The sequence below is a fragment of the Lutra lutra genome, chromosome 16 (assembly GCF_902655055.1).
Source record: "Lutra lutra chromosome 16, mLutLut1.2, whole genome shotgun sequence".
Taxonomy (NCBI): Eukaryota; Metazoa; Chordata; class Mammalia; order Carnivora; family Mustelidae; genus Lutra; species Lutra lutra.
Genome location: NC_062293.1, coordinates 42,962,122 through 42,983,900, shown reverse-complemented (window position 1 = coordinate 42,983,900; position 21,779 = coordinate 42,962,122). Strand labels below are relative to the sequence as shown.

Below are 21,779 nucleotides of genomic sequence, written 5' to 3'. Positions count from 1 at the left end.
TTCAGGGCAGGTGGAAGGGATGGAATCCAGGCAGGGGTGGGTGGGAGAAACCATGGGAGGAGAGAAGCATGTAAAGGACCCACAGCTCACATCCCTGACACCATGCTGGGTCCCTGCCATGTGACCATAGCTCTGGCTAAAGTCTGGGGCCTCTTTTCATGAGGAACAGGCTCAGGGCTTCCAGAACTCCAAACTCCCCTGCTCTCCATGTCTTGGACTCCAGCCCCTCATAACCTGCTTTATCCCCTGTCCCAACCTCCCTTCAGGCCGCTGCACTGATCTGTGCACTGTGGCCGAGTGTCTGAGCTGCCCAGAGGGAGGAGGCCACCTCAGGTCGTCCGTAAACAGAGGAGGTTTACCTCTTTCAGCTGGGGTCAGGCACTGGGCTAGGCTCTCTTGAGAGGTCTAGAGAAGTCCCTTCAGGATGCCTGGACACCAGACCCTGGGCCCATGTGGGTGCCATCCCTTCTCCAGGCAGCCTGTCTCCCCTGAGGGCTCCAGGCCTTTCAAATGGGCCTGGCATGTGCCTCTCATTGCACTTGGCATTTCAAGAGCCTTCTCACTGCCAGTCTCCATCTTGGCTTGGCTGCTCTCTGTACCATCTGGAGCCTGGGCACAGCTGCCCATTATCCCCACCCTTGTGCCCCAGGTGGCCCCATTGGAACACAGCTCTCCCACGCCAGGCCAGCTGCCACTTTGATAGCCAGAACTCCAGGACCAGGCCTGATAGGGACAACAATAGGGTGGTGGGTCCATGGGGTGAGATTTCTGGGCAACCTCCTCTTTTCCGGCTTCTGGAAGGCTCGTCTGAGAGGAATTATGGAGGTGCAGGCAAGGCAAGTCTGGCCCCATGCATTTAGATCCCTCTCCCCATTCCTAAAGCAGACTCTGTCCCATAAGGGTTTGTGGACAGGCACAGAGGCTGTCATGTGGGACTGGGGTTCCAGCCCTGCCTCTGGAGCCCATCCCTTGGTGTCCAGCAAAGCCCCCAACCTTCCCTGGAACGGTTTCCTTCTCTGTAAAAGGAGATGAATCAGATGACGCTGAAAGGCACTCCTAGCCAGTCCTTCTGAGTATGTCCCCTCTCCCGGGTTCAGGAAGCTCCCTCCTAGGCCAACCGGGCCGTGGTCTTTCAAGCTCTTGACCCTGCTTCCTTTTCCTAGCAGCTGTAGAACCTGGTCCAGAGAGAGGGTGGCTCCCAGGGACAGTGTCCCCGAGGCAGAGCCCTAGAAGAGCTGGGGCTGTGGTGGGTTGACAGCCAGCTAACACCACGGCAAAAGCATTGGTCTCACCAAGGTAGAGCCCAGATCCCCCACAAAAAGGGGAAGAGACCCCTCGGCAGTGCTCAGCCCCTTACAGATGGGATCTCACTTAATCCTTACAACCTTATCAAGTAGGTACAACCATCCCATTCCACACACGAAAACTGGGGTTCAGGAAGGTCATGTAACTTCCCCCAAGGACCTTTCAGCTAGTCAGTGATGGAGCTGGAAGCTGATTTCAGGACTCAAGAGCCCCTGTTCTTCCCCTGGCCTAGGAGATTGGCCCAGGCATGACTAAGCCGAACAGGGAGTGCATGGGGGGACAACAGGAGGCTCTACCCCCATCCCTTTCCTCAGCTCCTACCTGCCTGTGCCTATAAGATGCCCACCCAGAATTCTTCCAGTCTGGGGAAAGGGCCTAGGAGGCTATGCATGAAGACAAAGCCCTAGTCCAGGAATTGGGGGTCCCAGTCCAGAATCCTGGCTTTGCTTTGGGTGTACGGTATGACACAAAGAGGAACTCTCCACTTTTCTGATTGCGAGGTGCCCTTGTCTATAGAGCAGAAGTAAATATAATCTGCTTAGACTCCCTTCTTGAGATTTTGTGATATAGGAAAGGATAAAGGGTGTGAAAGCTTTGAAACGACAAAGGGTCTCGTGGGAAAAGTTGTGCCTTTCCTGCTGTGGGGAGTGGGGGAGCACGTGGGTGTGGGGGAGCACGTGGAGTTGGGGGAGCACGTGGATTTTGTGGAGCATGCGAATGAGGGAGCACATGTGAGAAGGAGCCCGTATGTGGGGGAGCACATGGGAACGAGGGCGCACGTGTGCCCTGCCATGTGTTTGAGGGAGCTGCATGTGTGCAACCGGGCTTGTGTCAGAGTACACACGTGGGTGCTGGTGACCAGAAGAGCGTAGGGGAGCAGGACCTGTGGCCATCTTCTGGGGGAGGGGCTCACACACCAGAGTCACCCTTGAGCTTGATCTTGGCCTGTGCAGGGTTTTTACTCGGGGGAATTGTGGCACTGTCCCACCTATGAGTCACACCATTAGGGCATGTTCTGGAAACCTGACTGGTGGCTTCAATGGGGACAGACAGGCCAGTCAATCCTGATGATCTGGGGGGCCAGCAGAGGGCAACCTAAATCCTCCCTGCCTCCCGTTTAGGAAAGAGTTGTGTCCCCTCCCCCCACCCCATGTCCTTCCTTGTACTGACTTCAGGGGCAGCGGAAGCCAGGCAGTGCAAGACAGCCCTAGATCCTGTCAGAATTGTCTGCACCTCCCTCTGCTCCTTCCCCCTACCCAGCCTCCAGCTCCCTCCTCCTCACCCCTTGTCACAGGCTAGGGGGTGTGGGAAGAAGGCCCTTGTGAGCAGAGCTGACATTTCAATCTGTCTCCCAAGCTCTTCCCATGCCCGCAAATTGCATCAAGACTCCATCACCCTCCTTGTCCAACACTCAGCCCTGTCTGGACCCTGTCAGGCCTGGCCCTCGAAAAAGTGACAAATTACATTGCAGCCACTGCGGCAGGCCTGGAAGTGGGTGCTCGGAACCAAGGGGAGCAAAGTCGCTCAGATAGCCTCTAGCTGAGAACAGGGTGCCTTCAGGAAGTGAGCCCCGGGGTAGTCCAAGTCCATGGTCTTGAGGCAGCCCTCACCATGGCTGGGCTGGAAGCCAGGCTGCCTGGAGGGGGCCATAAGCCTCAGCTCCCAGTTTTCCCAGCCTTACAGGGTTCTGGGTGATGGGGGTGGGGGTTGTTGTGTGGAAGGATAGCTAATGGAAACATAAATCTCAACATCTTGGAAAAAGCTCAGTCTGGCCCAAACCCCAGCGCTAAAGCTGATGGGCCTGGGGCCTGGGAATAAGCATGTGGACATCTGGATGTCTGTCTGCAGGTGACAGCGGCGGGAGTTTGGGAGGGAAGGGGTTGCCTTTGCCTCCAGCAAGGCAAGATTCTGCTACTCAACCTTGGTGACCTTTTGCAAGTTCCTTAGCCTCTCTGAGCCTCTGTTGACTTATGGGGATTTCACCACGCGCCTTATAGAAGTGTGGGGGCAAGGAAATCATGCCTGTGAACAGAACAAGGCTTGGCACCTGACAGGTGCTCCATGAATACTAATTGTTTTTGCCATGTTTTCACTATTGGTGGCGGAGTGGCAGGGTGGAGAGCTGGAAGCTCTAGGTCAAAGGATGTTTACAGCAATGAGACACAAGGCTAAACTCATCTCTGCTTCTCTGCTTTTGTTTCTTTAGTGATTTCCCTGCAGGGATGTCCTCCCTCCCTCCCCCTCCTCCCCCCAGGTCCAGCCCCTCTAAGGCCCTCTGAGATCCACCTGCTCTATGCTCTCTCCTGAGCCTGCAACCCCTCCCCCGCACCAGAGGATCCCTGCCGCATGCATTCAGTGCCACTTAAGGCAGAATTATATGCTGCCTAGCATCTCTCAATAATTACAGATTCCACGTGTGTGAGTCTTGTTTGCCCAACTCTAGAATCATAGAATCTCCAAGTTTGAAGGGACCTCATCCAGCCTCTGCCGGGCGGCAGGAATTCCCCGAGGAATGTCCCCAGCAGATGGTCAGGCAGCCTCCCCCAGAATGTCCCCTGGAAGGGAAGCTCCTTGTGGAGAGCCAACACTGCTGCCCTGCCAGCCGTCTTTGGGGCCCCAAAGACCCACAGGGTCTTTTCTCCCAGGCAGGCAGAGAAGTCCCCAGGGCACCTCGGTTGTCGGCATTGTCGGCACCCAGAGTCTCAGGGGTCCAGAACTCGGCTGTCTCCTCCGATCTGCCTGGGCTCAGTGTCCATCCTCGCACTTCTCAGCCCACAGGAATAAGGCAAAAAATGTACTTCCAGGGGGTCCACACATTCACTGTCTCCATCTTGATTGCAACTGCATCTTTATTGCAACTGGCCACTGAAGAGGGCGTTGTGAACCCAAATGCTGCCCTGGGCTTTATTGGAGAAATGCAGAGAGGACAAGTGGGGAGGGCTTGAGGCAAAAGAACTGATTGGCCAGGCTTGGTAGGCAGAGGGTGGGGGTCCTGAGATGGGAAAGAATGACCAGCTTCACCTGGAGGGCAGGAGGAGAGGGTGTTCCCTGCATACGCAAATACCCAGCGGAGTGGAAGGGAGGGGAGGCTGCAGTGTGTGCACGGAGGCTGGCTGAGCAGTCAGGTCAGCCAAAGCCAAGCTGGGCAGGGCCTTGAGGGCCACGTAGTGGGGGCTTTGTGGAGCGCCACCAAAAGATTTCATCAAGGAAGCACTCTGTTCTGATGGCTGGCCACAGGTTGGGGCTATTCTTGGGCGGCAGTTCCGAAAGTACTGATGAGGAGGGAGGAGTGGTGAAGCCCTGGAGGCAGGGAGGCTGGCCAGAAGGCTGCTGCGGGCTCCAAGTGAACCATAGTAGCCAGGAGCTGGGAGTGGCAGGAGGGATGAAGAGTAATAAAAAGATCTGGGTCCAATAGATCGGAGGGAATGACTGATTGGCTGTGGGGAATAAGGGAGGAGGCAAGAGGGAATGACTGATTGGCTGTGGGGAATAAGGGAGGAGGCAAGATGTTGGACATGGGATGGATGGAGAGGGAAACTGCTGGTGGAGGGGAACAGGGCAGGGGGGTGGAGGGGAGAAGGAAGAGGGTAGCTCAGTGTGAGGCAGGCTGGGGGTGGGGTGCCTGTGAGACATCCAACAGGGGGCATCCAGGGAAAGTGGGTACATGGGTCTGATGCTTAAAAGACCTCACAGGGCTGGTCAGGCCCTTGGACACCCTCTAGTTCAACATACCTACTCCGTCCCCACTTTGCAGATGGGAAAACTGAGCCCTGAGAAGTGAAGGGACAGGAAGCAGCTGGTGTCCTGGTGTCACTGAAAAGTTTTGGAGACAGAAAGACAAGCTTACAAATTCCAGTTCTGCTAATCATCCCTGTGTGACCTTGGACATGAACTTCAGATCCCCTCTCCCAGGGTTACTGGGAAGGTGAATTGAGCCCCTCCTGCACTCAAGTGCCCAGCTCAGGGCCTAGGGGCTCCAGTGGCCAAGCGGCGCTGAAGACTGGCTGTGTCTGGGGCCCCTGGGAGTCTGTGGGCAGCAGGGCTCAGTCAGCAGGAAGAAGGCTGACTGCTCCCTTTGTACTGTCTATCCCATGACAGGTCCAGAACATCAGCCTCCGAGAGGGGGAGACGGTGACTGTGGAGGGCCTGGGGGGGCCTGACCCACTGCCCCTGGCCAACCAGTCTTTCCTATTGAGGGGCCAAGTCATCCGTAGCCCCACCCACCAAGCAGCACTGAGGTTCCAGAGCCTCCCACCACCTGCTGGGCCTGGCACCTTCCATTTCCACTACCAAGGTAGGCCTGGGCAGCTGGGGGAAGAACCAGCCCAGACTGGGTGTCCTCCTGGGGAACTCTAGTGCCATTATAGGTATGGGTGGGGGGAGTCAGTGGGACAGGCGCAGGTGCCCCGTGACGCTCTGTACAACTAAAGGTGATTATTGCACACCTGACACTTCCAGAACCTTCCCTCTGCCACCTACTACCTTGTAGAGATCTGATTGTGAAGGGGGCCTGACACAGAACCCGGTAGTCCCAGGGGGCCCATTTCCACTTACTCATTCACTCACTTATTCATTCAGTAAACTCTTCAGTAAACGCTCTTTGCTCTTTGCCAGGCTGTGCTGGACAATGACAATGTCAAGGATCTTTGAGGGCCTTGAGGCATTCCTTGACCTCAAGGAGTTCAGAATCTCTAGAAGAGGCAGACACTGAAATAGGCAATAACAATAGAAGGCCTATCTCCCAAATGCAAGGGGGTCAAGGTCAAAGGGGCTTGATAGTGACCTTCTGGAGGTCCTTAGCAAGCAACGTGGCTTTCCTGAACCATCTCATCCACCCTAGACCTGGCTCATGCCCCAGTCAGCTCAGAAAACCTCTGGAAATAGGGGAGTGGCCAGATATAATGGGAAAAATCACAGACTCAAGAGATGGGCAGATTTGTGTCTAAATCCTCTTCCCATTGGCTGTTGACCTTGGACAGGTCATTTGACCTCTCTAACCCTTCCTTTCCTCTGCTGTACATGTGACCAATATGTCTATTCCATAAAGTCACAAGGAGGATTAAACAAAAGGGTTCATGGGAAATGCTTAGCACTTAGCCCGTTCCGTGAACTTAGAGTGTTCCATGAAGGAACCAGAAACAAGGGTTAAAGAACTGGCAGGATGGGAAGGGGAGGAAAAGGGGCTCGCCTCTGCCCCTCTCCCATCAGCATCTCTCCTGAACCCCCTTCCCCCAGGCAAAGTCTTCTTGACAGGGTAACCAGTTCAGACTGGGGAGTGCTAATGGGGAAATAATTGGTGTGAGCGATTATGGCATTGCCCTGCAGCCCTGCTGGGTCCACAACCCCGAGGGGGAGGAGGACGGGGCACTGGAGAGGGAAATGCTTAGAACCCACCTAAGAAGCACTCACCCCTCGCTAGCCTCTCCACCCAAACTGGGAGAGCAGTCTGGTGGTGGCTTCAGGGCTGGCCAGCAGGGCTTGGCAGAGGCAGGGGGCCAGCTGAGACAAGGGTGAGGATCTAGGCGGCCCGGCCAGCCTCCCTAATGGCTCATCAATCCTCCCCAGCAGCGGGCATAATTTCACAGCACGGTAACCTTCTCTCTTGCCGCAAATTCCTTTGCACGAAACCCTGGACCTTCTCTCTGTTGGGCCAGACAAAGGTGGCTGAAAGACAGTGAGCTGGAGGCCCGGCAAGGGGTACAGACCCCAAGGAGGGGCTGGGAGAGTTGGCCCAGTCCTGCCTTCTGCTCAGCTCCCAGAAGCCCTCCCTCCTCGGCCCAGTTTTTGTCAATGATCAGCTCTTTCCTTAATGAGCGTAATTCCCCTAATTATAGGCTGTAATTAGCCCTGATCCCAGAGATGGGAACAGGAGGAGCATGTGCTCACACGCGTGTCTCCCTGGGCTGGAGAAAGAGGGTGCCAGAAGAGGGGGCGAGGGGACTAGTACCCACAGCACTGCCGGAGCTATCTAAGATAATGTTGGAGATCACAAGGAAGGGCCCCCACAAGGGCTTCATCTGTAGAACCAGGCTCCGACTCCCCTCCCACAGCCCCAGGCAGGGTGAGGAAGCAGAGGGCCCTGCCAGGCATCCCCTCCTCCCTCCTGAGCATTCCTGGCACTGGACTTGGCCCCAGAAACAGACTCCGGGAGAAAATAGCTCAACAGATTGCCGTCATCCAGGCTCCCTGGGAACGGTAGTCATGGCAACAGGAGGAAGCTCCTCCTGGGAAGTGGCCACTATGGAGTCTGGGGGCTTCCTCATCTGCCCCCAACCTCCTGCTCTCACCTCTTCCCAGCCCAGTTTCCTAATCTGTGAAATGGGGGACCGCTCTTTCCAGAGTTGCGATAAGGACCCACAGGGAAGATATAAGGACATCTGACTCATGACCTAGACCTGTCTGGGTGTCACCCCCCCCCCCACATTTTGGTTGGGGGTGCCCCACACTCTTTTCCCCCATCCTATTCTGGCCAGGGGTCTCTCCTCAGGTCACTGTGAAGGATCACCCTCACCAACCACCCAGGGCAATCTTGTCTATCTCTCATGGGTTCCTCTGACTCCTGAACCCTGGTTTTTACTTCACCAGGGGAAGCAGGTGGGAGAGGGGAGATGGAAAGCTCTAGAGCCAGGAGCTTCAAATGCCTTCTCCACCACTTACTGGCTATGTGATCAGGGCAAGTCCCCCAGTCTCTCTGAACCTCAGTTTTCCTTATTGGGAAATGTGTTAATAATCCATACTTTGCCTTCCTTCCTCCCAAGCATACTGTAGAAGTGTGAAGGCATTTTAGAAGCTGGAAGGTGCCTGCAGATGTGAGGTGCTTTTGTTAATTGAGATTCCGAACAATAACAGCAGGCTGGGACATTTGGTATTTGTTCTGTGCCAGGAATTATGCATATGTCCTCTCAGTTAACCTCTCATGTAACAACTCTGGATGCAGTACTGGAAATGGGGGCGGGGGGTAAATAGGGAAATGGAGGCACAGAGAAGTTAGGTAACTTGCCCAAGGTAGCACAGCAAGTAAGGGAGCTTGTGTTCTTTAAACCCAGGCAGTCAGACCCCAGAACCCACTCCCTAAACGTTACCCTTTCATCCCTGTCAATCACAAAGAACCACTCATTGGCTATGAGAGAGGGAAGAGTAAGAATCATCCTCTCCCTTTTCATAAGCCCAGTGACTATAGAGCCAGGATGGGTAAAAATCATGGAACTCATTTCTGGATCCTGTTCTGCCCAGAGGCGGCCCCTTTGTCTATTCACACAAACCACACGGAGGCTAGTTGAGGACCTCTAGACCTGCCTGGACCTCTCTTTCTATCCACCTAGTGACATCAGTAAAGGTGGACCCCTCCACCCCAAGATCCTCAGTCTAGACAATCCCTATCCCTCTTACTACCCCCACGGGTTTTCAGACTCTGTAGCCCAAGCCTTCACTCGGCCTCTCTCCTTGACCTCCTCTAGCCTTCTTTCCCCCTCTGGGACACAAGCCCTAACCCTCATTTTTAGCTATCGCCCTGGCTTGGCACCGGGCTGCGGCTTGGCACCGGGCTGCGACTTGCCAGGTTGTCTTGTAGGATTTGCTGCCACCATTCGGTCATAGTTGGTATGACAATTCCAAAAGTTACCAAGCTTTCCCAGGCAACTTGTCCTTCCCCCAACTTTCAAGAAGGCGTGCCCTGCCTCCCCACCCTTGCCCCATCCTGTTTTTAAAAGAAGTCCACAGTCCTTGCCAGTGAACACTGGGAAAGCTTTTACTGTCTGACTTCAGTCGTTCTAGCTGTAATTCATATACATCCCCTACAGGAAAAATAGTATCAATACTTTACATGAGGATAGACTTACTGTTTCAAGTGCTTTCCCATCTATAAGTCATTTAATAAACCTTTCTTAAAGATGTGCTCTCAGCTGGATTCCAGGGACACCAAAGCTGACTAAAATCCTATCCCCTTTATTCTCTTAATAACCCTGTAGGTAGCCTGGCATTTTGAACCTCATTTAACAAGTGGGAAACTGGGACACAGAAAGGCTGAAAAACTGGCCAAAAGCATCAGGAAGCTTGGACCAGGACTCAAGCCTCCTAACTTCCAGCTCTGCGCTTGCTCCACTCACCAGCCCAGGATGCTGGAAATATCTCTGGTCCCTTCTGGGGTAGGGAGCAGAGTCTTTCCTGGAATTCCCGATGCTTCTTCCAGTCCCGAGTGACACCTCCAGGCAGGCTGTGGCAGACCCCTTTTGCCCTGGCTATGACTCAGCCCCCTGGCAAACACATACACACACACACAATGTCCCCCAATTTCTCTCTGCAGCCTACCTCCTGAGCTGCCACTTTCCCCGGCATCCTGCTTACGGAGCCGTGACCGTCACCAGCCTCCACCCAGGAGGTAGCGCCCGCTTCCGCTGTGCCACTGGCTACCAGCTGAAGGGTGCCAGGCTTCTCACCTGTCTCAATGCCACCCAGCCCTTCTGGGATTTCCAGGAGCCTGTCTGCATTGGTAAGTGGCTCCAGGGGACTCAGGGCTAAACAGAGGAGTAAGGGGGGTGGTGCTTATCCCTGCTCTACATTGCTGTCTGGAACCTTCATTTGCTCTCTGTAAGGAAGCCAGAAAATGGTCACATATCTCCGTAGCATTTATCCAAACCCTGTATTGAGCACTTCCTATATCCAGGCACTACGGGTATACAGAGCTAAATTAAATGGAAACCATGCCCTCAAAGGGTCCACAATTCTGGGAAATGGAGGAAGAAGGAAGCACATGGATCACCAATTTCCAAAGCAGGCAGTAAAAAACACCAATGAAGAGTCGTAAAAAAACACCAATGACGTGGGCAGGGAGGAAGCAATGGTTCTTGGATGGGTATTTGGGAGGCATCTTGGGGGAATTGACATTGAAAGCTTGACTTTTTTTTTTTTAAGATTTATTTATTTGACAGAGAGAGAGAGAGCAAGAGCAAGCACAGGCAGGGGGAGCGGCAGGCAGAGGGAGTGGGAGAAGCAGGCTTCCCACTGAGCAGGGAGGCCTGATATGGGGCTCAGTCTCAGGACCCTGGGATCATGACCTGACCCAAAGGCAGACACTTAACCGACTAGGGCCCCCAGGTACCCCTGAAGGTTTGACATTTTAATGGACACATATTACACAAATGACACATATTAATTGTGTGAATAGACAAGAGTACAGGCACTTAGCACAGAGGCAACAAGGTGAGGCAATGTTTGGGGACTCAGAAAACAGCCAGGGAGGAGCTCAGAACAATTCCGCAGGAGAGCCAGCTGGGTGGTATCCAGAGGCCAGGAGGCCAGGCAGGCAAGAGCCTCTGAATTTGACAGTGACTTTGGGAATAGAGAGGAGGGAAGAGGTCCCAGAGACACTGTCAAGCAAAGCAGGACAAGTGAAAGGAGACTTTCTCCCAGGTTCTGGGCCTGGAAAATGAAGAACTCTGAGGTTGTTGCCAAGGGAGAGGAGCTTCTTGGCAGAAGGAAGATGGAGCGTTTAATCAGCAGTGTAAAAGGCAGCTTGGACATCTTTTCTCTTCTCTTTCTTTTTTAATAGCTCAGGTTCTTGAAACTTATGTCATTTTATTTTTTTAAAGATTTTATTTATTTATTTGACAGAGACCACAAGTAGGCAGAGAGGCAGGCAGAGAGAGAGAGGAAGAAGCAGGCTCCCTGCCGAGCAGAGAACCCGATGTGGGGCTTGATCCCAGGACCCTGTGATCATGACCAGAGCTGAAGGCAGAGGCTTTCACCCACTGAGCCACCCAGGCGCCTCCTTTATGTCATTTTATACACTCTTCCTGGGTGCCAGGAAAAGCAGAGGTGAATAAGCCAGATGTGGTCTCTCCTCTCCGGCAGCTCTCTGGCCAGTGGGGAAACCAGCATGCAGCAGATTCTGTGCAAACCGTACTGTGATGGGGTGAATTCAGGGCATGGTCGGGATCCAAGGGAGGGAGAGCTGCTCCAAAATGAAGAAGAAGACAAAGAAAGCTTCCCAGGGAGAAAGCATGGAAGGACAAGAATGTTAGCTCAGGAAAGTGGAGTGGATTCTTGGGACAGAATATGCAAAGGTGTGGAAAGCACAAAGCATGCTAGAGTGAGGACATGACAAGGTGTGCCTGAAGAGTGCATGTGGGATGGGGCTGAAGCCGAGTCAGGAGAAGGCCAGCTTCGTAAAGGGCTTAAAGGCCACCTTGAGCTTGGATGACCTGGGGGTAACAGGGAACCACAGACAAATTCAAGTGAAGATGGGCATGATCACATTTGCGGGGCAGTTCTGTTCTGAGCCCAGGCAGAAAGATGGGTCTTGCCCTCTCTGCAGAGAAGTGGAGAAGAAACTCACCACGAGCCCCTCCCCAAGAACTTTATTAAGTTAAAATATTCTGCCATCTTAAATATCTAGAGACAAGGGTGTTGTGTCTTGGCCGGGACAGGCTCGTCTCAGAGCAGGCAGGGTCCAGAGCTGAGTGCCCAGGCGAGGAAAATGCTTCCTGGATTCCTCTTGCCTTTGAAACCCCTTCTCTGGCCCCACTCAATTACTTGTGGCCACGTAACCCAGAAGTCTTCGGTGATGGGGCTGGGTGGGCTACTCAGCTTCCCCTTGAAAAAGGACAGTCCCAGGCCAGAGGGGTCAGCCCAGAAACAATGGTGATAGTGAGGCTATCTCAGAAAGTAGGTAAGGCCAGAGTCGCCTGGGTGGCTCAGTGGGTTAAGCCTCTGCTTTCAGCTCAGGTCATGATCTCGGGGTCCTGGGATTGAGCCCCACATGGGGCTCTCTGCTCAGCAGGGAGCCTGCTTTCCCCGCCCTCTCTGCCTGCCTCTCTGCCTACTTGTGGTCTCTCTCTGTCAAATAAATAAATAAAATCTTTAAAAAAAAAAAAAGAGAAAGAAAGAAAAGAAAAGAAGTAGGTAAGGCCAGGTCTTGGCCAGCAGTGTCCACTGAGGGCACAAGATCTGGAGGTAGATGGTAGGGATACCAGATGTTTGTCAGGCCAGAACGGGTCCTGCCCTCTTTTTTACCCCCATTCACTCATTTTATTCAACAGACACTGAATACCAACTCTTCCTGGCCTGAAAAGACCTCGCCCCTGCCTGAGAGGGTCCTAATGAAGGGACATATCAAAGCAATAATTAGTTGCAGGAAAGTGGCATGAGATAGAAGAGGCAGATATACCAAGAAGGTTGGAGCCCCAGTGTGAGGGCCTTTAAAGGGCTGCCTGGAGGGAGTCAGGGAAGGTGTCCCAGAGGTGTGGAAGGTTAGGATTCTGGAAACTGGGCTGTCTCGGGCTGCAGGGTCATGGAGGCCAAGAATGGACCTCCAGGACCACGAAGGTGCAGAGTGCACAAGAGCCGGGGTGGGCTGGCAGGCCTGGTAGGCCATCCAGAATCCAGCCCACAGTCCTGGCCCTGTCTCACAGCCGCCTGCGGTGGAGTGACCCGCAATGCCACCACTGGCCGTATTGTCTCCCCGGGATTCCCGGGCAACTACAGCAACAATCTCACCTGCCACTGGCTACTTGAGGCCCCAGAAGGCCAGCGGCTGCACTTACACTTTGAGAAGGTTTCCCTGGCGGAGGATGACGACAGGTGAGGGGAGCCGTGGGGGGTTGGGAGCACCAGGCCGGCCAGCATTCCTGCTGTGGGGACAGAACAGAAGCCCGGGCCACACCCCAGCCTGGACAGTGGGACCAGCCGTGCCCCTCCTGCTCTCCTGACCCAGACTCATCATCCGCAATGGAGACAACGTGGAGGCCCCTCCAGTGTATGACTCCTACGAAGTAGAGTACCTGCCCATCGAGGGACTGCTCAGTTCCGGCCGGCACTTCTTCGTGGAGCTCAGCACTGACAGCAGTGGGGCAGCTGCTGGCATGGCCCTGCGCTATGAGGGTGAGCCTGCAGGGGGCCCGCAGGGCTGAAGGGCTGGAGACTAGGCCTCTCCTAGGGCTCCTAGGTCCTCTCCTCTCACACCCTCCCCCCTGCCTCCATTCTATCATCATTCCTTCCAACTCAGCACCTGCTCACCTAGCACTTAGGTGCCCCTCCCCGAGTCCTTGGGGATTCCCACCCCATTCTTGCAGGAGACCCTCGCCTGGACCCAGGCCCTCTAGTCCGAGAGAATGAATCCTTTAGAGTTTGAAGAGCAAAAAAGGCCCTAACCCATCAAGAAGGAAAATTGCTGCAAGAGATATTCTAGAACCGCTCCTGAATGCATGCATTCATTAATTTAAAAACCATTTATTGAGTGCCTCGTGTGTCTGGAGCACAAAACTAGGTGCTAGGAATACAACAGTGATCAAGCCTGTCTCCTGCACATGATAGGGTATGGTGCTCTGGGCATCCTTCCTCTGCTGCAAGCCTAGGACTGTGGTCGGGAAGATAAAGACCTTGGGGTGGGAGGCAGAAAGACACCTGCTCCCCCACCCCCCATTTGGCCCGGCTGAGGCTAAGCTGGGCCGGTCCGTGGTTTGCAGCCTTCCAGCAGGGCCACTGCTATGAACCCTTTGTCAAATACGGCAACTTCAGCAGCAGCGCCCCCTCTTACCCTGTGGGCACCACCGTGGAGTTCAGCTGTGACCCTGGCTACACCCTGGAGCAGGGCTCCATCATCATCGAGTGCATTGACCCCCACGACCCACAGTGGAATGAGACAGAGCCAGCCTGCCGAGGTCAGTAGGTACCTGTGGATGGGCCTGCCCTGGGGGCAGGAAGCAAGGTGGGGGACCAGAGCCAATGGCAGAGCCTGGGGCCATAGGGGCCCTGTGACACATGAGATTCAAGCTCGCCCGGACACAAGGAGGAGGTGGGGGCTCCTGGCCATGGGTCAGCACTCTTGTGGGCAGGTGGCAGCCCGAGAACATAGCACAGGGGGCGGGTGGGGGGTGGAATGTGGAGGGGACACACCTCTGGGGCCTCCCCTGCCTTCTAGCTGTATGCAGTGGGGAGATCACAGACTCAGCTGGTGTGGTGCTCTCCCCCAACTGGCCGGAGCCTTACAGCCGCGGGCAAGACTGCATCTGGGGCGTGCACGTGGAGGAGGACAAGCGCGTCCTGCTGGACGTCCGAGTGTGAGTGCCCGCTGGGTGAGGCCGAGCCAGCTCCTGGGCTCTGGGGCCATCTGTGGCCCTAGCCCAACCTGGAGTCCCCAGGCCGACCCTCCCTGACAGTCCTCCTCCACAGGCTGCGCATAGGCCCTGGTGACGTGCTTACCTTCTATGACGGGGACGACCTGACGGCCCGGGTCCTGGGCCAGTACTCGGGGCCCCGTGGCCACTTCAAGCTCTTTACCTCCATGGCCGACGTCACCATACAGTTCCAGTCAGACCCCGGGGCCTCGGTGCTAGGCTACCAACAGGGCTTTGTCATCCACTTCTTTGGTGAGCTTGTTGTCCTTGGGGGAGTCAGGGGAGAGGGGAGGCCCGAATACGGATCCTAAACCGCAAGTTGGAGAGACCGAGGCAATGAGCCTTGGTTCTCTTATCCGACAAGGGAAAGCTGGGAAAAGCTCCAGGCATCCCAGCCCCTGAAGGAAGCTAGTCTAATTCTCCATCGTCCCTTGGGGCCCCGTGATAGGGAGCCTTCCGCTGAAGAGATTTGGGTAGACAGCAGGAAGACCTTTGTCACAAACATGACAAACTAAGGAAAGGGGTTTGTTTCTACCTTCTGACCATCTTGAACAGAAGTGACAATTTCCCCACCCTCCCCAGCCCCCATCTCAGGACTGGGGAACTGGCCAATGTGCTTTTTAAAGTAAAGCCAAAGCCAAATGATAACCTAGGAAGCTCAGAAGCCGAATGATGTCGGGGACAGGTCAGGAGGGGCCCCTGAGCAGGAAGGAATGCATTGCTATGCCTATCCAGGCCAGGCGAGGCCCAGGCCGAACCTGCTGGAAGTAGGGTGCCCTTGCAATTAGGAAAGTAATCACAGTTATTTCAGTGCTTACTGAGGGCCTATATCTTGCTTCCTCTGTGTCCCCCAGAGGTGCCCCGCAATGACACATGTCCAGAGCTACCAGAGATCCCCAATGGCTGGAAGAGTCCATCTCAGCCTGAGCTGGTACATGGCACGGTCGTCACTTACCAGTGCTACCCTGGCTACCAGGTGGTAGGATCTAGTGTCCTTATGTGCCAGTGGGACCTAACCTGGAGCGAGGACCTGCCCTCCTGTCAGAGAGGTGAGTACCTGCTCCCAACGGTCCCCTCCTCAGTGCAAGACACTAGCCTCTCTCCTTGATCGTGAACCTGACTTTGGCTGTTACCAGTAGTGCCCTTGAATTTCCTCCACCTCTTGTAGCCTCTGTTGCCTACCCCGTGAAATGGGATGATACCTTTTCAAAGGGTTATCCACCAAGCCTTTCAAATATTTCCTTCCTGGTAGATAGCTAGCATTTGTTGACTCTAGTGGGTAGGAAGGGGACTAAGGAGGGAGGCACCCCAGCCAAATGGCAGGGACAGAGAAATAGGCAGCAGCGCCATGTGACAAGAAGATAATGGGCTGACCTGGAGCAAAGCCAGGGTGGACTGGCCTTTGTTGAGTTCTACCTGGGCTGCTTTCCCCCATGACCCTCTCCCTATAGTGACTTCCTGCCATGACCCTGGGGATGTGGAGCACAGCCGACGCCTCGTATCTAGCCCCAAATTTCCTGTGGGGGCCACCGTGCAGTATATCTGTGACCAGGGTTTTGTACTGACCGGTAGTCCCATCCTCACGTGCCACGACCGTCAGGCCAGCAACCCCAAGTGGAGCGACCGGGCCCCCAAGTGTCTCCGTAAGTGTCGAATGGGGAAGAGGGGAATCATTTCGTAGGAGACAAAAGATCAAAAGATGCCACCTCTGGGGGCTCGGGACCTGGCACCCTCACTGGACTCTGCCTGCTTTGCAGTGGAACAGCTCAAGCCATGCCACGGCCTCAGCGCCCCTGAGAACGGTGCCCACAGTCCTGAGAAGCGGCTTCACCCAGCAGGGGCTACTGTCCACTTCTCATGTGCCCCTGGCTACGTGTTGAAGGGCCAGGCCAGCATCAAGTGTGTGCCCGGGCACCCTTCCCATTGGAGTGACCCCCCACCCATCTGTAGGGCTGGTGAGTGTTCTGCCACCCTCAGAACTCCTGTCTGCCCTGGGGCACCTGGGTGGCACAGTCGGTTGAGTGTCTGACTCTTGGTTTTCACACGGGTTGTGATCTTAGGCCTGTGGGATGAGGCCCTGCGTCGGGCTCCGAGGTCAGCGTGAGGTCTGCTTACAATTCCCTCTCCCTTTCCCCCCGCTCCTCCTGCTCATGCTCTCTCTCTCAAATTTAAAAAAAAAAAAAAATCTTTAAAAAAGAGAAAAAAGCCGAAACTCCTGCCCGTCCCACAGGGCTGCTCTAGCAGAGAATTTAGCAAAGATGCCAAGTGTTGAACGACCTGTCCACAGCCCCCTTCATGTTACCCTTAGTCTCCCCAGTCCCTGCCAGATCCTTCTGACCTGGTGACAACAAGACAAATGCTAGTGTGGGCTCTCCTTGGACAAATCCTTGCCATGATCAGTCTACTCCCTACCTTAGTGGTTTGGCCCATTGGTCTTACCTCTGCCCTTGGCCCTCCCCTCTTGTTCCAGCCTCTCTGGATGGGTTCTACAGCGGCCGCAGCCTGGATGGTGAGCCCCCGCCTTGAGGGTCAGGGAAATAGTCTCTCTGCCCTGGCTCTCACAGCTCCCAGGCCATGGGTTCCCCCAGAAGGGAGGGCAGAGAAAGAGAGAGGTCTGGGACCAGCAAAGCAAAATTTTCCTTCCCTGCCCCCAGCTAGCTACAGGGAGCTGGTCCCTGGATTCTCCTGGCCAGAGGTGAGGACAGATATGGGCTCTGGGTCACAGGAACTTCTGCCCCAATCCCACCCACTGTGTTTTCAGTTGCCAAGGCATCTGCTCCCTCCAGCTCCCTGGATGCCGCCCACATTGCAGCTGCCATTTTCTTGCCCCTGGTGGTGATGGCGCTCTTGGTGGGAGGTGTGTACCTCTACTTCTCTAGGTGAGTCTGGTTTCCCTTCCTGCCCTTCGTACCCAACTCACTTCTGCCCAGCATTTTTTACTCACAGGCATCTCCGTCCCACAGGCTCCAAGGGAAAAGCCCCCTGCGGCTGCCCCGGACACGACCCCGTCCCTATGACCGCATTACTGTGGAGTCAGCATTTGACAATCCAACTTACGAGATTGGAGTAAGTACCCATGCCATTCTTTGCACCCTATCCAGGCCCTAATTCTATGCTCTCTTGGGTGGGTACCCCTGAGGATCCCTCCAAGCCCTCTCACTCTTCCCCTTTTCCTTGGGAAGTGGATTATGGGCTGGCAAACTTTATACAAGTTTCCAACTCCCAGCAGTCTCTTTACTTTGCAGGAGACGAAAGAATATGAAGTCTCCATCTAGGTGGGGGCAGCTTGGAGAGGCCAGCTCAGCCCAGCATCACAGCCCAGCAGCAGAGTTTCCAGCTTCCTGCTGTCCCTACACTTCCTGTACATACCATCTGGGAAGAGATTTCACCAGTCCCTCAAGAAGCTGTGCCCTTCCCCACCTGCAATGCCCACCAGGGCCTATTTTCTTGGTACCGCTGCCCACACAGGGCCCTTGCTTGGGTTCAAGTCAGGCGGCATCTTCCTCTGGGCAGAGCAGAGCTGGAGTACACGCATCAAGAACCAGCATTCTCCTGACCCTTCTTCATGGCCTGGACCTCTAGCCTGGAATTCACAAGCAGAGGAAGAGCACCTCTCTCCAGGTTGACCACCATCCAGCCTGGCATGTGGCACCCTGCAGCAGGGTGAACTTGATGGTGGTGGAAACTGCTCCAGGGTGCTCCTCATGGGGCCATCACCAGTGGCCAAAGCTGCTGTCAACAGTGACCTCTGGGGAGTCCTGGCACGCTGACATCAGCCCCTCGGGGAGGTCTCTAGTCCTTCTCTAAGGCCCTAGGAATGGACAGTTCTGCTTCCTGGAGGCAATAATTCTAAGGGACCCTAAGGGGTTTAGGGACCCCACCCCAAGCTCAGGTTGGGCTTCCCTAGGCACTCATGCTCCACACCAAAGCAGGACACCCCACTGCTGCCCAGGCAGCCCTACATGCCAGTGAGAGGGAGACCTTCCCCTGATGTCGATCTGGCTTTACAAACATTTTCTTTCCTATTAGTCCCTCCCCCAACCCCAGCCACTCACCAGTCTCCCTTCCTGGCCACTGGGTTTTAGGATAAGGGGAGTGGGCAGGCATATTCTGGAGATGAGCTGAGGTCCAAGGGCCCAGGAATTTGGCATGGAACAGGGGGTTAGAGACCCAGAGAGAGACCCAGGAGTTGGCTACAGGCCACTTTGTACATGTAATGTATTATATGGGGGGTCTGGGCTCCAGCCAGAGAACAATCTTCTATTTCTGTTGTTTCCTTATTAAAACAGTGTTTTGGAAAAAAAAAAAAAAGTAATGGCCAGGTAGATGGTGCTTTCTTGGAGGGAAGGGAGGTGGGAAATAAGTGCGATGTGGACTTCAGAAGGCATGCTGGACCCACAAACTGATCACTCCCACATTTCATCCAAAACAAGTTACATGCAGATACTTCAGGGACCACTGTCCCAACAAGGTCAGTGCAACAGACGGCAGGTGAAGTAAGAGACCCCAGTGGCTGGCCCACAGGGGTGTGGAAGCCCAGGAACCCAACTGCTCATCTACCCCAATGCTTCCTTTCTTTCTCTTTGCTAGGTTCAGTACTACAGGCCAACACACTCCCAAACCCCTCCTCAATACCACTGTATTGTTGACAAGGCCCAGGAAGCCTAACGCCTCTCTCCTTCCCCTTCGTCCCCAGCTAGCAAGGGTTAGGAAATTGGAATAAAAATCAGAGTCTGAACCCCTAAACGTGAGGCTCTAGTCCGTCCTGGCCTCTGGGAATATCCAGACTATCAGGAGGAGAGGCAATGCAGCTTAGGGTAGGGACCGGGCTCCTATTTTAGCAAAAGCCCTCTCCATGGGCTCCAGAAAGAAGTTGGCTGGAAAGGACCTGCTTAAGCTTGCCATGTTTGGTCACTTGCAGCCCTAATGCCCCTTCCCTATGTCTCCCAGGCACCTCCTGAGTTGAAAGTGTTAGCTCAGTTTTGGTCCCCAGCATGCACCTCTGTGCTTAGAGGTGCACTATGCATGGCTGCTCTCCAGAGTAAGAGCAAGAGACAGGCATTGGGAGTTATGGACACTCAGAGGCCAGAAAACAAAATCCCTGAAGGAAATAATGATAGCCACCAGCACGTTCTACTTCCACAGTCTTCCAGCAGAGAGATCCCAGTCACTCATGGCTGGCCACCTTCTGGCTCTACCACAGGCCACCTTGCAGGCCTCAGAAACTCATCCATGCAGAGTGCAGTCCCTACACTAGCCACAAGAGGTCACTTCACAAGACATCTGTATCCCACCTGCTAGCTCGCCTCAAACCCCCTTGAATAACCAGGACTGGAGCTCTCCAAGGTGGCACCAACTTCCAACCACTGGGCTGACCTCACCGTCCAAGTTCTAAGAGGAAGGTGTGTAGAGTGATTAGTTCCCCTGGCACTTGTCAACACAGCCAAGTATTATTTCCCTGGTTAGCCCAACAGCGCTGTTCCTGTTCTCCACTGCAAATGATGATGTTGATCAAAGCAAAGCCTTCCTCATTGGGCATAGGCCAATGGACTATTTATCTGCCCCATAATGCTTTTGGGCTGACACAGCAGCACAGCTGGGTCCTGAGCAGTAAGAAGCCAGGGAGAGAGGACACATGTGCTCCCAACTTCTGAGGACCCATGGCATGAAACAAAACCTCAGACTAGAAGAGGTCTGGCCACTTTCATATAACTAGCTCAGCCCTACTCTCTCTGAAGTCCACCTCTCTGATCTATAACCACAAGGATTTCTTGTGTGCTGAGGCTGGTAGAGGGCAGAGAGCAGCCAATCTCTCTCTCTCTCTCTCTCTCTCTCTCTCTCTCACACACACACACACACACACACACACACACGACAGATAGGTCCTGACCTTATCATTCTTCCTAAGCACCAAGAGGATCATCAGAAAAGTCAGAAAAACAGAAACCTAAGACCACAGGCTGACATCCCCACCGTATCCCTAACTCATCCTCCTTACTATCCCAAAAGAAGCAGCAGCAACAACTCCTCACAGACAGTTAACCTGGTGTAGTGGAAAGTGTCCTGGCCTGGTAATCAAATCTGTTTCATTCATAGGTCTGCCATAAATTCACTATGAGAACTAGGCAAATCACCGCTCCTCTCTATGCATCTAGAAATGAGATTAACAAAGATAGTATTTAACCCCTTTCTGGTTTTATTCTTCTGCAAATATTAAGTACACCCTAACGATCACAGGTGAGCAGGACACAACTACCTGGCAACAATGCCAACTAAACGCCTAGTGGCAAGCACAGTGATGTTAACCCCTTCTCCACTTCTTTGCCTACAGTCAGGCAAGATAACTGGCCATCTGTGAAAGCGATAAAAAGGGCAGGGGTGCGTGCCATGGAGGAAGCCAGAATTCGAGGTGAGGCCTTCAGACTACAAATCCCAGCATACAGCACACCAGCTCTCAAAAGCATCCCTTCCTGGCAGGCAAATCTCTCCTTCCCGAGTCCATCCCACCATACAGTGTATACACAGCATGCACACGGAACTACGGCTCCCACAACCCACCACATCCCTCGCGATTCTTGCTCCCAGGGTGCAATGCGCTCCCGTTCGGCCTTTGGACGTCTTGCGCATTGCAAACTGGGAGTTGAAGTCCGCTATAGGCAGGTAGTTGGGCGTTGTCAGCGTTACTAACTCTTCGCTTTGGGCTTCCTCTGGAGCAGTTCTCAGGGACAGTGATCAAGAGAGGGTAGTAGTAATGGGCCTGCTAAACTCTCCATGGTGTCTTCATTACGCAAGGCAGGGACGCTGAGGCTAAAATTAACTGTCAGGAGCGGGAGGGTAGTGTGTACAGCAGCCATCCAACCCGACACCAAAAGAATAGTTTTCCGTCGCGGTGGCTTTTCTTTTCTCTTTACCAATATGGCGCCTAGTTCTGCCACACCTGATGCTGGGAACCAAACGATCCAGTACAATATCCCTAGGAATACTGCTGTCACCGACAGCCTACCGGCTCCAGCCAACACCACACCTTGTTCCTTCTTGTTCTTGCCTGAGGACTCCAAGGACATGGTAGCCTATATCCCATTACCAAAATGGCGAAAGTAGAAGCATTCTTGTTAGGGCCTGCAGATGACAATACGCTTGCGCGGAAGGCTGCTGTGTTGTGGGGCGGGAGGGGAGCATTCTCAACACGCCTGCGCAGGAACAGAGTAGTCTTGGTCTGTACACAAACACCAATGGATGAAGAGCCCCCATGTTCCTGCGGCTGCGCTATGACCCTTAGAAACTCTCCGAGGCGCCTGCGCTAGACCTCAGGTTCCGCCCTCTTATCTTAGTACGCTGGCGCAAGGCAGAAAGGCGGGGCTT

The 21,779-nt window shown here is 54.2% G+C and overlaps 1 protein-coding gene across 4 annotated transcripts in view; it reads left to right on the top strand.

The window, feature by feature from the left end:
- Nucleotides 1-18,733, top strand: part of SEZ6 (seizure related 6 homolog) — a 44,541-nt gene extending 25,808 nt beyond the window's left edge. The window contains exons 4-17 of one of the 4 annotated variants that reach the window (XM_047709046.1): nt 5,404-5,599; nt 9,608-9,793; nt 12,714-12,882; nt 13,016-13,182; nt 13,767-13,961; nt 14,222-14,360; nt 14,473-14,669; nt 15,272-15,466; nt 15,869-16,060; nt 16,175-16,372; nt 16,888-16,926; nt 17,179-17,296; nt 17,381-17,483; nt 17,663-18,733. In XM_047709046.1, the coding sequence (XP_047565002.1) occupies nt 5,404-5,599; nt 9,608-9,793; nt 12,714-12,882; nt 13,016-13,182; nt 13,767-13,961; nt 14,222-14,360; nt 14,473-14,669; nt 15,272-15,466; nt 15,869-16,060; nt 16,175-16,372; nt 16,888-16,926; nt 17,179-17,296; nt 17,381-17,483; nt 17,663-17,692 (2,124 nt within the window). In that variant the 3' untranslated portion in view covers nt 17,693-18,733. Of the gene's footprint in view, nt 1-5,403; nt 5,600-9,607; nt 9,794-12,713; nt 12,883-13,015; nt 13,183-13,766; nt 13,962-14,221; nt 14,361-14,472; nt 14,670-15,271; nt 15,467-15,868; nt 16,061-16,174; nt 16,373-16,887; nt 16,927-17,178; nt 17,297-17,380; nt 17,484-17,646 lie in introns of all 4 variants that reach the window. The other 3 variants (XM_047709045.1, XM_047709048.1, XM_047709047.1) reach the window with 3 other exon arrangements.
- Nucleotides 18,734-21,779: the final 3,046 nt, after the last annotated feature.